The sequence below is a fragment of the Taudactylus pleione genome, unplaced genomic scaffold (assembly GCF_031769625.1).
Source record: "Taudactylus pleione unplaced genomic scaffold, aTauple2 ptg000391l, whole genome shotgun sequence".
Classification (NCBI taxonomy): Eukaryota; Metazoa; Chordata; class Amphibia; order Anura; family Myobatrachidae; genus Taudactylus; species Taudactylus pleione.
The window spans coordinates 792,130-806,121 of NW_028284792.1; the positions used below are offsets into that span (position 1 = coordinate 792,130).

Here is a 13,992-nt window from a genome sequence, read left to right on the forward strand (position 1 = left end):
AACCAGTCATTGCGGTCAGAAATCGAGCGCTCACAAAACAGCGAGGGGCTGCTAATTTGATCGACAGAATGTACCGTTTGTGGGTGGTAACAGGGGAAGGTGCTTGAAAACGGGGGAGTGGAGATCCGAACGCAGGCGTGCCTAACGGTAAAAAGGGCATTTAATGGGAGTGCATAATTAGTAAAGGAGCGTCATTGACCACGTCACTTGGTTGTCTTTTAGCCTGAACTGCTCGCAGTGATTGGGGTAGGAAAAATCTACCACAAGCACTGCGAGCAGTTCAGATGCCTTTCGATGTACCCGATTAATCAAATAAATACCGGAGATGACGTGTGATGCGAACGGCAAAGGGGCGTTTTTACAAAATAGCAAGTGCATTTTTCGTTGGCTCGCTCAGACTTAGAGGCGTCAACAAACCGCAATGAGTGAGCGCACAATTTAAATAGCCGGCCCCTTTTTTTGAACGACCGTCCGCAAATAGCGTCCGGGTCTGAATCAGGCCCACTATTCATTCAGACACATGTGGGGTGCTCCAATAGAGACACTGAAGTCCAGCGCATTGAAGGAGATTGAATGGGCACTCACCAGTCAGTAGAAAAGGCAAGTTTAATTACTCACAAATTACATAATGCCAGTCGACGTTTTGGTCTGCATCAGACCTTTTTCAAGACAGATCAATCACACAAAGCTACCACCAGGAAGACCCATGTATATACATGTCTCACGGTCCGGCACTCCAGATAATAAACGAGATCCTGCAGGGGTGCCCTCACAGAGGGGTTAAATAAGTAGCTAGAGGTGCGGCACTCCCTTGTAAAAAACCACACAGACCACGAAGGGGATATGGAACGTTTCAGTACTTTAAGTACTATCTGGTTGAAGATAGTACTTAAAGTGCTGAAACGTTCCTTATCCCCTTCATGGTCTGTCTGTTTTTTGTACAAGGGAGTGCCGCCCCACTAGCTACTTATTTTTTATATAGATACCGAGAGAAACCGCACAACACCTATAAATCCGGTGACAGGTGCAGGGCCACGTAAATGATAATATAGCAAACCGTCCACTTGTAGAACCACCAGGGGCTCAACCAGAGACGAGGCCAGCACTCAATAAAAGTCATAGATAAATCCAAAAGAAGGTTTTATAGCAACACTGTAGTAAATGACAGGTACATCTTGTTCAGCATATCATACATTACAGCAGGTGTGAGCGTCAATGCATCAGAGCTCCTTCCCCTACTGTCAGATCCCTACAGCTGTTTCGGTGTCAACTGTCATCAGGGGTTACTATAAAACCTTCTTTTGGATTTATCTATGACTTTTATTGAGTGCTGGCCTCGTCTCTGTTTGAGCCCCTGGTGGATCTACAAGTGGACGGTTTGCTATATATATATATAGATAGATAGATAGATAGATAGATAGATACAATAGTCTGGCACTCCCAGTTTCCCAAACAGTAAAGATAAATAGCGGCACTCCGAGACTCGGGTAGATAAATGCGTGGATTAATTTAATCCATATTTACAGAAGCAGGCCGATGTTTCGGGGCATCAGCGCCCCTTTGTCAAGGTTACTCACCTTGACAAAGGGGCGCTGATGTCCCGAAACATCAGCCTGCTTCTGTACATATGGATTAACTTAATCCACGCATTTATCTACCTGAGTCTCAGAGTGCCGCTATTTTGTTCCTGTTATATATATAACAGAGGAGGCTCTGAACATGGCATGTAAAGGGTCATGACAGAGGGGACTCTGCGGCATATATATATAGGCATGAAATGGCTTTGCAGATGTAATGGACATAGTGGGGTTCCGAGGTGTGACTGACACTTTTTCTGGAGTGGTTAGATAATGACCTGACATCTGAAAATGAAATGTCTCTAGAACTATTGTTGTTTTTTTGCCCATCTCCCTGACCACGCTCATGATGATGGGGAAATTTGAAAATAAAAAGGTGGTAACCCTATGTGTGGCTCTTTTGAAATTTGGAGGGCTTCCCAGTGTGGCCCCCAAAGTGTATCAGCTTGCCTATCACTGATCTATGTGAATAGGACGTTACTCTTGTAAAGCATGCTTATGTTTTTAGAGACTGCGATCAATCCCCTCTGTAAAGTGCTGTTACTGCTGTCTGATCGTAACCTCCTTTCTTTGTACCTTTCCCCTCCACTTTAACTCAAAGCTGTTTGGAAACCTCTTTAATTACAGTATTACGGTAGTTCTACACCAATACGGCTGTCTCTCTGTATTACACTTCAGCCCTTGCAGCCTAGTACCCTCTTTTTAAATCTGACACCTTAAACCCTAACCCTGACAATCCTCACAAACTCTCTACCTTCAAAAGTATTCCCTCTCTGATGAGCGCCAGAGGAGGAAATCTATCTCTGATGCCAACTACATTCACTTCAAATTCATACACTCCTACTTCTACGCTACCCTCTATATAGCTTACTTCATACTCTCCTATAAACCATGTTCAACAACTTTAATCACTTCCTAGTCACTGTCAACTTGCTTCTCTGTCCCTCTCAGACCCCCTCCCCCTTCATTCACAGCTGGTGACTTTCACACTCACTTTAAACACAAAATAGACTCCATTAACCATGGATGGAATCCTCTTGCCAAATCCACCCCTCCATACCCATTCCTCCCACCGCTAACTTTGTCACTCTCCAATTCTTCTTTTCTGCAACTGTATTTAGGATCTTCTCCTCTTGTCCTCTCCTCCCTCAACATGTCTCCTTGACCCATTTCCCTCCAAGTTGCTTCACTCCTTCTTTCCCAAAACCTGGTAATACCTTATTCACCTCTTTAAACTTTCACATCATCCCCCCTGCCTTCAAACATGCTTTTATCTCTGTGATCCTCAAGAAACCATATCTGGATCAGTTCTCTCTCTCCCACTACCACCCCTGCTTTCGTCTCCCATTTGACTTGTTTTCCCACTCCCTTCTCAGCCCTCTGCAGTCTGGTTTCCCCCATCTTCACTGCTCATAAACTGCCTTACCAAAGTGACCTATGACCTACTCAAGTCAAAGGGCCACTTCTGCATCCCTATTCTCCACTGCCTTTGACACTGTGAATCACTATTTCCATGTTCACACTTTTCACCACATTCGGGACACTGGCTCTCCTTCTGACTGTTTGGTCATTACTTCAGTGTATCTACTTCTAACTCCTGCTCTCCTATCTTTCTGTATCAGAGTCCATCAAGTTTTCGGTCCTTTGCTCCTCTCTCACCATACACTATATCTCTAGGCCAGCGGTTTTCAACCACTGTGCTGCAAGCAGTCATCAAGTGTGCCGCCGGATAAGTCTGCCAGTGCACAGCCACTGGCAGTTTATTTTCGTGACATCATAGATCACACATGCCGTCTCTGCCTAGGTGACCCAACACCACTGCAAACTCAATATGTCTTAAATATGGACTTATTACCTCCTCTAGTACCACAATCCTTCAAAGTAGACAATATCACTCTCTTCACTGTTTTCACGTCCATGACTTTGGATTCATCATGGACTGTAGCCTTACCTTCTCCCCTCCACTTATCTCCTTCTTGCCTTCTGAGGAAACAGTACAGATTACAGAGAAACAAATTAAGGATACAAGGACAATTCATCCTGACTACAGCTGCATCTGGTATAGCTCTCTGTATCTGGGACCCTCTTTATTCCAAAAATAACTACAGTCTCTCACACTCTGTTGCTTATGATGAGTTTGTTGCGTAGTCTAAAAGATGACTGGCTATCTGCTACATAGAGAGATGGTGTTTTCTGAAGACCACCCGGTGCTTAATACACAGACTCGGCAAACCTTGCTACTATGGGGATTTACTCCTTGCTAAAGGGACTAACTAGTGTTCTTAGCATCTCATTACCAACAACTAGGATTTATTCTCCGCTTACTTACTGGTGCTCCAACTAATCAGCTTCTAACTGTCATTTTTCAAACACAGCCTGTAAAGTGACAGTTAGGAGCTGATTGGTTGGAGCAACATTTAAGATTTGTAATAAGTGATAACAAGCATATAAGTCATTATTAAATGGGGCCCTTTATTTGACTGACCATGGCTCAGGGAGGAGTACACCTAGATTCTGGATGGACTCAAATGGTTCCCGTAACATATTTACCATATGCACTACTATCTGCTGACTATTTAGAATATTACTATTTGCTATGCAAATTGTTTGAATCAGTTCTTCTTTAAAACATTTTATTATGTGTACTTCAATATAATCTATATATTTTGTTGACTGTAATCAATTTCTATTTTAATTTCAATTGTGATATTTTAATAATCCAGAATATAATATTCAGTTGCTTTTCTATATATGTGTGATTAATCAGCGCTACACCTTTTATTCTTGGTTTACTTATCTCCTGCCTCAATTACTGTAACCTTCTCCTCATTGGCCACAAACACCTCTTCCCTATCCAATCCATGATGACATTTTTCACATATTGTATTCCCATTTTGCTATATCTGTTTGTATTCTTTTACTTATTATTGCACTTAAATGTACTTATTTATTATTCTTATGTATTGCATTTAGGCTTAATTGTATTCATGTAATTGTGATTATATTAATTTGCAGACTCTGCTTCGCCATATAAACAGATAATGATGATAAAAGATGTCAGCAAGATGCCAGCTATCACTACTCACCTCTTCACACAATCTGACCACGTTACCAAAAGAAAAAAAACCCATAATAAATATACTATCTAGAATAATACAGACAATTATGATCATTAAAGGGCAAAAAAAACCCAAAAAATAATCTCCAGTCAAACATATCTATTTCACCCATTTAGGTTGATATTGTAGAAAGACTCCCACTTTATTTTCTGCTGTGGGAGTATAGAAAATTGTGTAATAATGAACGAGCTCTTTTGTGATGGTTTATGGTTATGCAGTACAGGAGGTGGCAAACATTTATTGATTAAAGATGGTGCCTATAGATGTGGAATGTACTTTAAAAGAAATATTGTAACAACTGTTCAGAAACGTCTAAATAGTTTCCTTTGCTCAGATAAAAGAAAAAAATAATCTTTGCCTGCAATATACTTGACCTAAATATTGTTTTTAGATATTTTCTATAATCAGACAAAGCAAAATGCTATTTCTGTGCATAGCTGCAAGGCTTTAATGTTTAGACCAGAGGTTCCTCAACGCGGTCCTCAAGGCTCCCCAACAGTTCAGGTTTTAGAGATAACCATGGTTTGAGCACAGGTGGTTAAATCAAATTGACTGAGCTACTAATTAGGTCATTTGTGCTTAACCATGGATATCTCTAAAATCTGAGCTTTTGGGGAGCCTTGAGGACCGCATTTGGGAACCTCTGGTTTAGACTAATATATCTTAAACCTCTGGTTTAGACTAATACTATCCTATTCCTCTGGTATCTAAACCAAGGTGTTTGCATTCCTTTACAGTGCACTGCGCTCTCCAAACTTAATGCTGAAGTGGCCTGTATAGCTGTACATGAAGAGAACTCATTCGTAGTTGGGACTGAAAAGGGGAAATTTTATTTAAACTCCAGAAAAGAGCTGCAGACCGATTTCCAACAGTTCTGTGGTAAGTTATTTCTCCAAAGAATATGTACAGTATTTAATGTTGGTGACTTGGCTTATTGCATTGATTCTACTGCTCATTCTAGTTGAATAACCCTTGTAGTTCCTAAAAACTCATCTGTACGTCTGATCCTACGTATTTCTCACTTGTGCAATTCATCATTCTGTCTACTCCTGTTGTACTTTCACTGGCATGGTATATAAATGCACCAAAGAAAACAGTATTCCTATATGGGGCACTCATTAACCTCAATGTAATCTATTAGACAGCAATTTTACAGCAGATTTGGAATATGACATGTATTAAAATATTACTGTTAATAATGTATTTTGAAAATATTGCTAGAGAAATATTAAAATTAATAATAAAAATGTGAATCAAAAAGTGAAAGTGAAATAAAAATAAATAAAAATAAATATAATGATCTCAAGACTCTTGATTTATAATTTATCTACTCCTAAATGATTTAATTTATATTGCACATGAAACAAATCTCCCATAATGTGACACAGTATATTATTGTTATAAGTAATAGCTCCAGGCCTAAGGAGACAGAGTGTATGATATTAATTTTCAAAATACCATAATGTTGTTAGCTGTGACTGCTTAGAAGTCAAATAATGACAGTGTTAAATTTATTGGTTTACACTAAAATAGGGGCAAATAATCCACAGGTTAAATCAATAGTTAATCTGGTTGTTCAATAGTTTTCCCAATATAGATCCAATTTCATTTATGATATTATAGTGCTCCTTTAGTTCCCGTAAAGGTACCTACTAGGATAGTTGCATTACATATAATTAGCAACCTTATTAATATTAATCAACTAGTATAGAGGTATTTCTGGGGTGTCATAAACATATTGTAGCATTCCCACATTTATCATTTGGGGTTTATTAAACACGGCACTGTTTTAATTAGTATGACATATTATTATATATCATTCGGATATAGTATCTCACTGTCCCAGTATATAGAAGCCTCTTATTCCTATCTCACATCTGGACTGATTCGCTTTTACATATAGATCTCATCGCTGTAATTATAAAAGGCTCCAGATGCTTTCTTAGTATTGTTGAGAAATGCCTGATACTTGATATTAGAAAGTATTATATGATCTGTTACCTGCTCTATTATTGAAGAAATAAATTAATATTTTAACATTTATCTAACAGTTGAAGCTTATCTACTGGTATCAGAAATAAAAATATCTCCTACCTTTTCCATTTAATCTGTGGCCACGAGAAATTACTTCTTTGCTACTTCACGGTAAGGGGATACTGGATTCCCCTTTGCCTCATAAAGACTGCAAACTCAACTGGTAACCTCTAATTAGAGACATAGCACGGCTCCCAAATTTCAACCTCATTCAATGGAGCATGGTACAAAATGTTGATGTTCAGGATGCTGACATGGATAGGAGGTCGACGTGCAGTTTTGCGTTGTATCCCTACACCTAACATTAATGCTAACCACAGCCTAACCCTAACCGCAGCCTATCCCAAACCTCAGCCTAACCCTAACCGCAGCCTATCCCAAACCTCAGCCTAACCCTAACCGCAGCCTATCCCAAACCTCAGCCTAACCTTAATGATAAAATCTTTCAAAGAATCGGTTGTTGACATTCTGTTATTGTGACATTGCACAGCACAGCCAGGGACAGTCCCAGAGTGAAGGTGGGCATGCTCCCTCCCCCCAACACACTAACTCCTGCAGACAAAGGAGACTACTGCAGATCAGTGGCAGCAGCCTCCCTGGACCCCACTGTAGCCCAGCACACATCAGCGTGCGCTGTGCTGGGCTGGGGAGAGCGGCTGCTGTAGCAGGTAAGAAGGGCGCCCATGTTGAGGCTGGGTTTATGAGGAAACATCTGTATTTGCCTACTCACCTGGAATGTCCAGGAGACGCCTGAATTTCCTGGCAGAGCAGACCAGCCTCCTGGATAATATTCTCTCTGCCCCCCCCCGAGTGATGCACAAATTGTGGTATTGCTTAGCATGGCCGCATTCGCTCCTATCTCCTCATCACACCCCTATTGGTATCCCATTTGGTCCTCCCCTCCAAGGAAAGAAGTAAGCAGGTATGGCTCATTCACACCTGTACACTGTAATGCCTGATTCAGCTTCTGACGCCTGAAAACCACATTACAAATAGAATGAATGTGTTCTTTCTCACAATGGCCTTTTGTTATGTTGTATTGTGCTATCAGTGCAATCGATGTTATTGGTAAAAGTGCTAAACCTTAAAAACACATGAAAGAGCTTTAAAAAACAAATCACTAAAATGTGTCTAAAGTGCATGTTTCCATGTGTTTTACGTAATTCCCCAGCGTATGTGTAAAGCAAATCCATAAAATGGTATTTAATTTTATATCTACAGTCAGGTCCATAAATATTGGGACATTGACAGAATTTTCATATTTTGGCCTCTATTCACCACCACAATGGCTTTGAAATGAAACAAACAAGATGTGATTTAACTGCAGACTTTCAGATTTAATTTGAGGGTAATTACATCCAAATTAGGTGAACGGTGTAGGAATTACAACGGTTTCTATATGTGCCTCCCACTTTTTAAGGGCCAAAAGTAATGGGACAAACTAAACAATCCTAAATCTAACTTTCACTTTTTAATACTTTGTTGCAAATCCTTTGCAGGCAATTACAGCCTGAAGTCTGGAACGCATAGACATCACCAGACGCTGGGTTTCATCCCAGGTGATGCTCTGCCAGGCCTCTACTGCAAATGTCTTCAGTTCCTGCTTGTTCTTTGGGCATTTTCCCTTCAGTTTAGTCTTCATCAAGTGAAATGCATGCTCAATCGGATTCAGGTCAGGGGATTGACTTGGCCATTGCATAACATTCCACTTTTTAGCCTTAAAAAACTCTTTGGTTGCTTTTGCAGTATGCTTCGGGTCATTGTCCATCTGCACTGTGAAGCGCCGTCCAATGAGTTCTGAAGCATTTGACTGAATATGAGCATATAATATTGCCCGAAACACTTCAGAATTCATTCTGCTGCTTTTGTCAGCAGTCACATCATCAATAAATACAAGGGAACCAGTTCCATTGGCAGCCATACATGCCCACGCCATGACACTACCACCACCATGCTTCACTGATGAGGTGGTATGTTTTGGATCATGAGCAGTTCCTTTCCTTCTCCATACTCTTCTCTTCCCATCACTCTGGTACAAGTTGATCAAGTCTTCTCTTGATTGTTGACTTTGACACATATACATCTACCTCCTGGAGAGTGTTCTTGATTTGTCCAAGTGTTGTGAAGGGGTTTTTCTTCAGCAGGGAAATAATTCTTCTGTCATCCACCACAGTTGTTTTCCGTGGTCTTCCGGGTCTTTTGGTGTTGCTGAGCTCTCCGGTGCGTTCTTTCTTTTTAAGAATGTTCCAAACAGTTGATTTGGCCACACCTAATGTTTTTGCGCTCTCTCTGATGGGTTCGTTTTGATTTTTCAGCCTAATGATGGCTTGCTTCACTGATAGTGACAGCTCTTTGGATCTCATATTGAGAGTTGACAGCAACTGATTCCAAATGCAAATGTCACACCTAGAATCAACTCCAGACCTTTTACCTGCTTAATTGATAATGAAATAACGAGGGAATAGCCCACACCTGTCCATGAAATAGCTTTTGAGTTGATAGTCCCATAACTTTTGGCCCCTTAAAAAGTGGGAGGCACATATTGAAACTGTTGTAATTCCTACACCGTTCACCCGATTTGGATGTAATTACCCTCAAATTAAATCTGAAAGTCTGCAGTTAAAGCACATCTTGTTTGTTTCATTTCAAAACCATTGTGGCGGTGAATAGAGGCCAAAATCTGAAAATTCTGTCAATGTCCCAATATTTATGGACCTGACTATATATTATTCTTCATGTCAGAAATCTAGATCATGCTAATGGCACAATTATGCATTCACCCTGGGATGTCAAACAAATGTCAAATGCAATCAATACAACATTTACATTTAGTATATATCGGCAGATATGCAGGATATATTATTGCTGGATAAGGACAACTTTTAGTATCTGGATGAACATAAATAACACCTTAAATGCTAATTGTGAGAAGAATTTCCAGGGGTCAGTCCCGGCACTGAACCTTGCCACAGATACTGTGAAATTAAATCACCCAGAACAAGTGATCAGATTGTGTTTAATGTTACATGATGATATACAGACTGTAGCTTGTTTTTCTTGTAAATGACAGAATCACAGAATGGAAATGTATGGGTTTGACCTGTTAAATTGATAAGTAATATAAGCAAAATTCCTACAATCACAGCTACCCAAATTCTATGTTTCGAGAGTACATTACATAGTGATTGGCAGCTTTTTGATAACTGTTGTGAGCAGTGTCGGACTGGGTCATGAAGGGCCCACCAGGGAATACAGTGGTAGGGGCCAAGCTTAAGCGGTTTGACAGTCTCCAGAGGGACTTGGCCAACCATTAGAGAGGATAAAGTCAGCCTGCAAAACACATGGCCTCTTTATGAAGAAGGGGACAAGGGTGTGTCAGGAACGCCCACTTTGATTGACAGAAGGGATCATTTCGAACCAGGCACCCAATATCTGACTTATGTAATTTAAGTTCATAATCAAGAACCTGACCCCAACAGGATGGAAGGAGGGGAGGGGGCCCTCAGTCACCGTGGCCCACCGGGGATTTCCCCTGTACCCCTGTGGGCCAGTCCAACCCTGGTTGTGAGGAACATTTGGACAAGTTTCCGGTGTAATTTGCCATTAGGTGTTCTGCATGAGTCCTCCTATCATTTATGTTATGCCCAGACTGGTTTCCTTCATATCATGAGAAATAAAGCTGTTAAGGCTCTGTTATGTTATCTCGTATGCTTTTTGCATTGCAGCAGTTTTGAAAGACATAGTGACAGAGAGACAAAGAGGATGAAAAAGAGGGATACAAAGCTCAGGATGGTTTTAACATAAGCCTTAATAAAATGATTTAATGTTTAAGTCATTTTAAAAATACTTTGTTTATTTAAACTATGGATTATAGTAAAGTCAATGCTGCATTACTTTTTTGCTTGTAAATGCAATTTACCACAGACACATCTTTAGAAGTTTGTGAAGGACACTGATGACTAGATCAAACATGAAGTTAATTCTTACAGTGGCCGATAGGTATGTTAAGGGCCCATACATCAGCAATCGATGATTCACAGATCCTATGATTCCCCCCCCCCCACACTCTAAATACTCCCCAGTCCACCAATATGCACCGATACATTGCAGATAGTTTTCACTGACTTGCAGATCATTTTCAGCAAATAACAGATCCGCCAATTTTGAAAGGCTCATCATTTTACTAGTAACGGTCGGCAAAACTGCTGATTACTACCATACACTAGCAATCTACAGCCCCGATTGGTCGATGTAATTCAACATGTTGGACAACCTGATTTACTGGTCACTTTTTGGTTGGAATCAGCAATTGGTGTACTCCGTACATTGCCGATTTTTTTACCCCAATCATCTGTGAAAAGCAGATGTATGAGGGCCTTTACTTAGGCACTAGCCAGTGGAGAAAAACATGTTTAACCAGTACTGGTAATATATATTCTGTTACACCAATTCAAGGTCGCTTCAATTGTATAAATCTCAGATGCTGTATGTATTGCTCTTGCTATGCTTTGCTGTGCTGGACTGTGCCTACTCCTACCCAAACAACATTTATAGAAAATAAAAATGTGAACTTATAAATACAGAACAAAATGGTGTTTTCTTCTTCAGGGTCCACAATAACTACCTTGGGGAATATGTGGTTTGGAGGAAACCCGGCACCAAACAGTCAACTCTTTCCAGTTCCAGGATGCACGGGGTCCTGCCCCATATATACCCCGCCTCCGGCCACAGGTCCTCAGTTTTTCATTTTGTGCGGCAGGAGACGCCGTTATACAGAGCGTGACTGAAGCAGTCCCAAGTTGTTGTTTTTTTCTCTTACTCCATGAGTTTAGCAGCAGGACATCTTATAAGATGCATGTGCTGTGACTCCATCTACCCCTGCCGGCGCCGCAATGCCAGTAACTTGTGTGGTCTGGTAATTTCGGCAAGGCCGTGGTGAAGCTTGCTAGCTGCGATGCCGTGACCTGGACATGGGGAAGTCGGGTAAGACCGAGGCCATCCTGGCTTGCAGGGTGGGAGTTGCAATGGAAGCTGCTGCAGTGAGGGCCCGGTTCTATCCGCTCTCAAACTAGACCACCGGGGCCATATCGTCTGGCGCCAGGGACGAGCTTCAGATGCATTCTGTTGCTGGGAGGCCAGCGTTCCTGATTGGTTGTGCAGCATAGGGGAGGTAAGCTCTCACACCGGCAGCCCCTCCCCAGGTGCCGGGCTATGGAAGTTTTGCTCGCCTGGGTCGTTCTACCCACCTCTGTATGTGAGATGCTCACTGACCATCTCACTGTGCTCTGTGAAAGCGGTATGGTCTCAGGAGGTGTTTGGATCTCCCTGTATACCTCTCCCCCAGGGGCCAGGTATATAACGATCTATATCCTATCAATCAAATCTGTTAGGGTTTTGAGTAGTTGATTCAGAGCCAATTTGCAACTAAAGGTTGTATCTGCATTGCATGTGACTTTGTGCTAGCACTTCTGTGTTCTACTGTCAGTTATTTTTATCGCTGTTGTTTTTCCTCATCCCTCTGTACACGTGGTGGGGTTGGCATTAGCAGCCTTTATTGTGGCATGCAGAGCACTCTGGTTAAGGTCCTGGAAAGCGGATGTGGGTTCCAAGAAAGCTCTGGAATCCCTGCCTTTTTCGGGTAAAAGATTGTTTGGTCCAGAGTTGGATAAGATATTGACTATGTTTGCAGCTTCAAAATCTGCTGGGTTGCCATCAACAAAGACTTGCAAGAGGCAGTTTTCCTTTCGGTTCTTTTGCCCTCAGGGAAGGGCAAAGGGACAGTCCTTTTACAGGCAGTCGAATTCCCATATGACTACCAAGCCACAACAAGGGAAGAAGTCATGGTCAGTCAGACGTCCAGCTGCCAAGCCGGACGACAAACCTTCAGCCTGATGGGGCGGGCTTTCCCACTAGGGGGACCTCAGGGTGGGGGGCCGACTTCTTCAGTTTTGCGACACCTGGCATCAGACAACAACAGATGCCTAGGTCAGAGAAGTGGTCTCTCAGGGATATGCAATCACCTTCCGGGGACATCCTCCCCAGAAATTCTTTTGCACAAATCCCCCATCAAGCTCTGTCAAAGCCATTCAGACTTTGCTGGATTCAGGGGTTATCATTCCGGTTCCCTTGGCTCAACAGGGAAGCGGATATTATTCAAATCTGTTCTTAATTCAGAAACCGAATGGGTCTCATCGCCCTATCCTGAATCTAAGCAACTCAACAAATGTATTCATGTACCCAAATTCCGTATGGAAACCCTATTGTCAATTGTGCTGGCAATGGAACCTGGGGGGGTTGGCAGGGTAGAGGTTCAGCTCTCCCTGGCCTGGTGGCTCATCTAAACAAAGGTAGCCCTCTGTGGATCCCAAAGTGGGTACTCCTCACCATGGACGCCAGTCTTCGAGGATGGGGTGCGGTGACAAGTTATCACACTTTCCAGGGAAGGTGACGTCTCAGGAAAGTCACCTTCCTTCTTGGAACTCCAGGCAGTATAGAGGGCACTAGTTCTAGTACAAGGCCTCCTTCAAGGCAGGCTTGTCCAGATCCAGTCCGACAATGCAACCACGGTAGCCTACCTTAACCATCAGGGAGGCACGCGAAGACAGGCAGCAATGCGGGAAGTGGCAAATATTCTGACTTGGGCAGAATGTCATCTTCCAGCAGTTTTGTCAATATTCATCCCAGGAGTCCACAACTGGGAAGCAGACTTATCAGGACATACATGCCGGAGAATGGGCTCTCCAGAGGTCTTCCAGCTCCTAGTGGACAAGTGGGGACTACCAGATGTGGATCTCATGGCCTGACGGCACAATTACAAGGTCCCCAGGTAGGGGTCCAGGACAAGAGACCCCTCAGCTGTGTGGATGTGCTGGCAGTGCGGTGGGATTTCAGGTTCGCTTACCTGTTTCCACTATTATCTCTTCTACCAAGAATTCTCAGAAAATTCATGCAAGAGGGCAACAGGGTGATTCTAATAGCTCCGGCTTGGCCCAGGCGCCATTGTTTCACCGACTTGATGTGTCTCTCCATAGATACTCTGCTCACACTTCCTCTACGGATGGATCTGCTAGTGCAGGGTACCTGCCTACATCCGGACCTACCTCATCTGTCTTTGTCGGCTTGACTTGAGTCTTCCATCTTAAGAGCCAAAGGGTTTACCAACTCTTTGATTCATACAATGCTTGCGGTAAGAAGCCTTCCTCTGCCCGCATCTATTACTGAATTTGGCATTCCTTTTTTCTATGATGTTATAAAAAAGTTGA

General features: G+C 42.3%; 1 protein-coding gene across 4 annotated transcripts in view; it reads left to right on the forward strand.

The window, feature by feature from the left end:
• The window catches only part of GTF2IRD1 (GTF2I repeat domain containing 1), a 128,211-nt gene that overhangs the window by 51,505 nt on the left and 62,714 nt on the right, over nucleotides 1–13,992 (forward strand). For all 4 annotated transcript variants that reach the window (XM_088445896.1, XM_088445898.1, XM_088445899.1 and 1 more), the window contains exon 3: nucleotides 5,434–5,575. In XM_088445896.1, coding sequence (XP_088302022.1) covers nucleotides 5,434–5,575 — 142 coding nt within the window. The remainder of the gene's footprint in view (nucleotides 1–5,433; nucleotides 5,576–13,992) is intronic.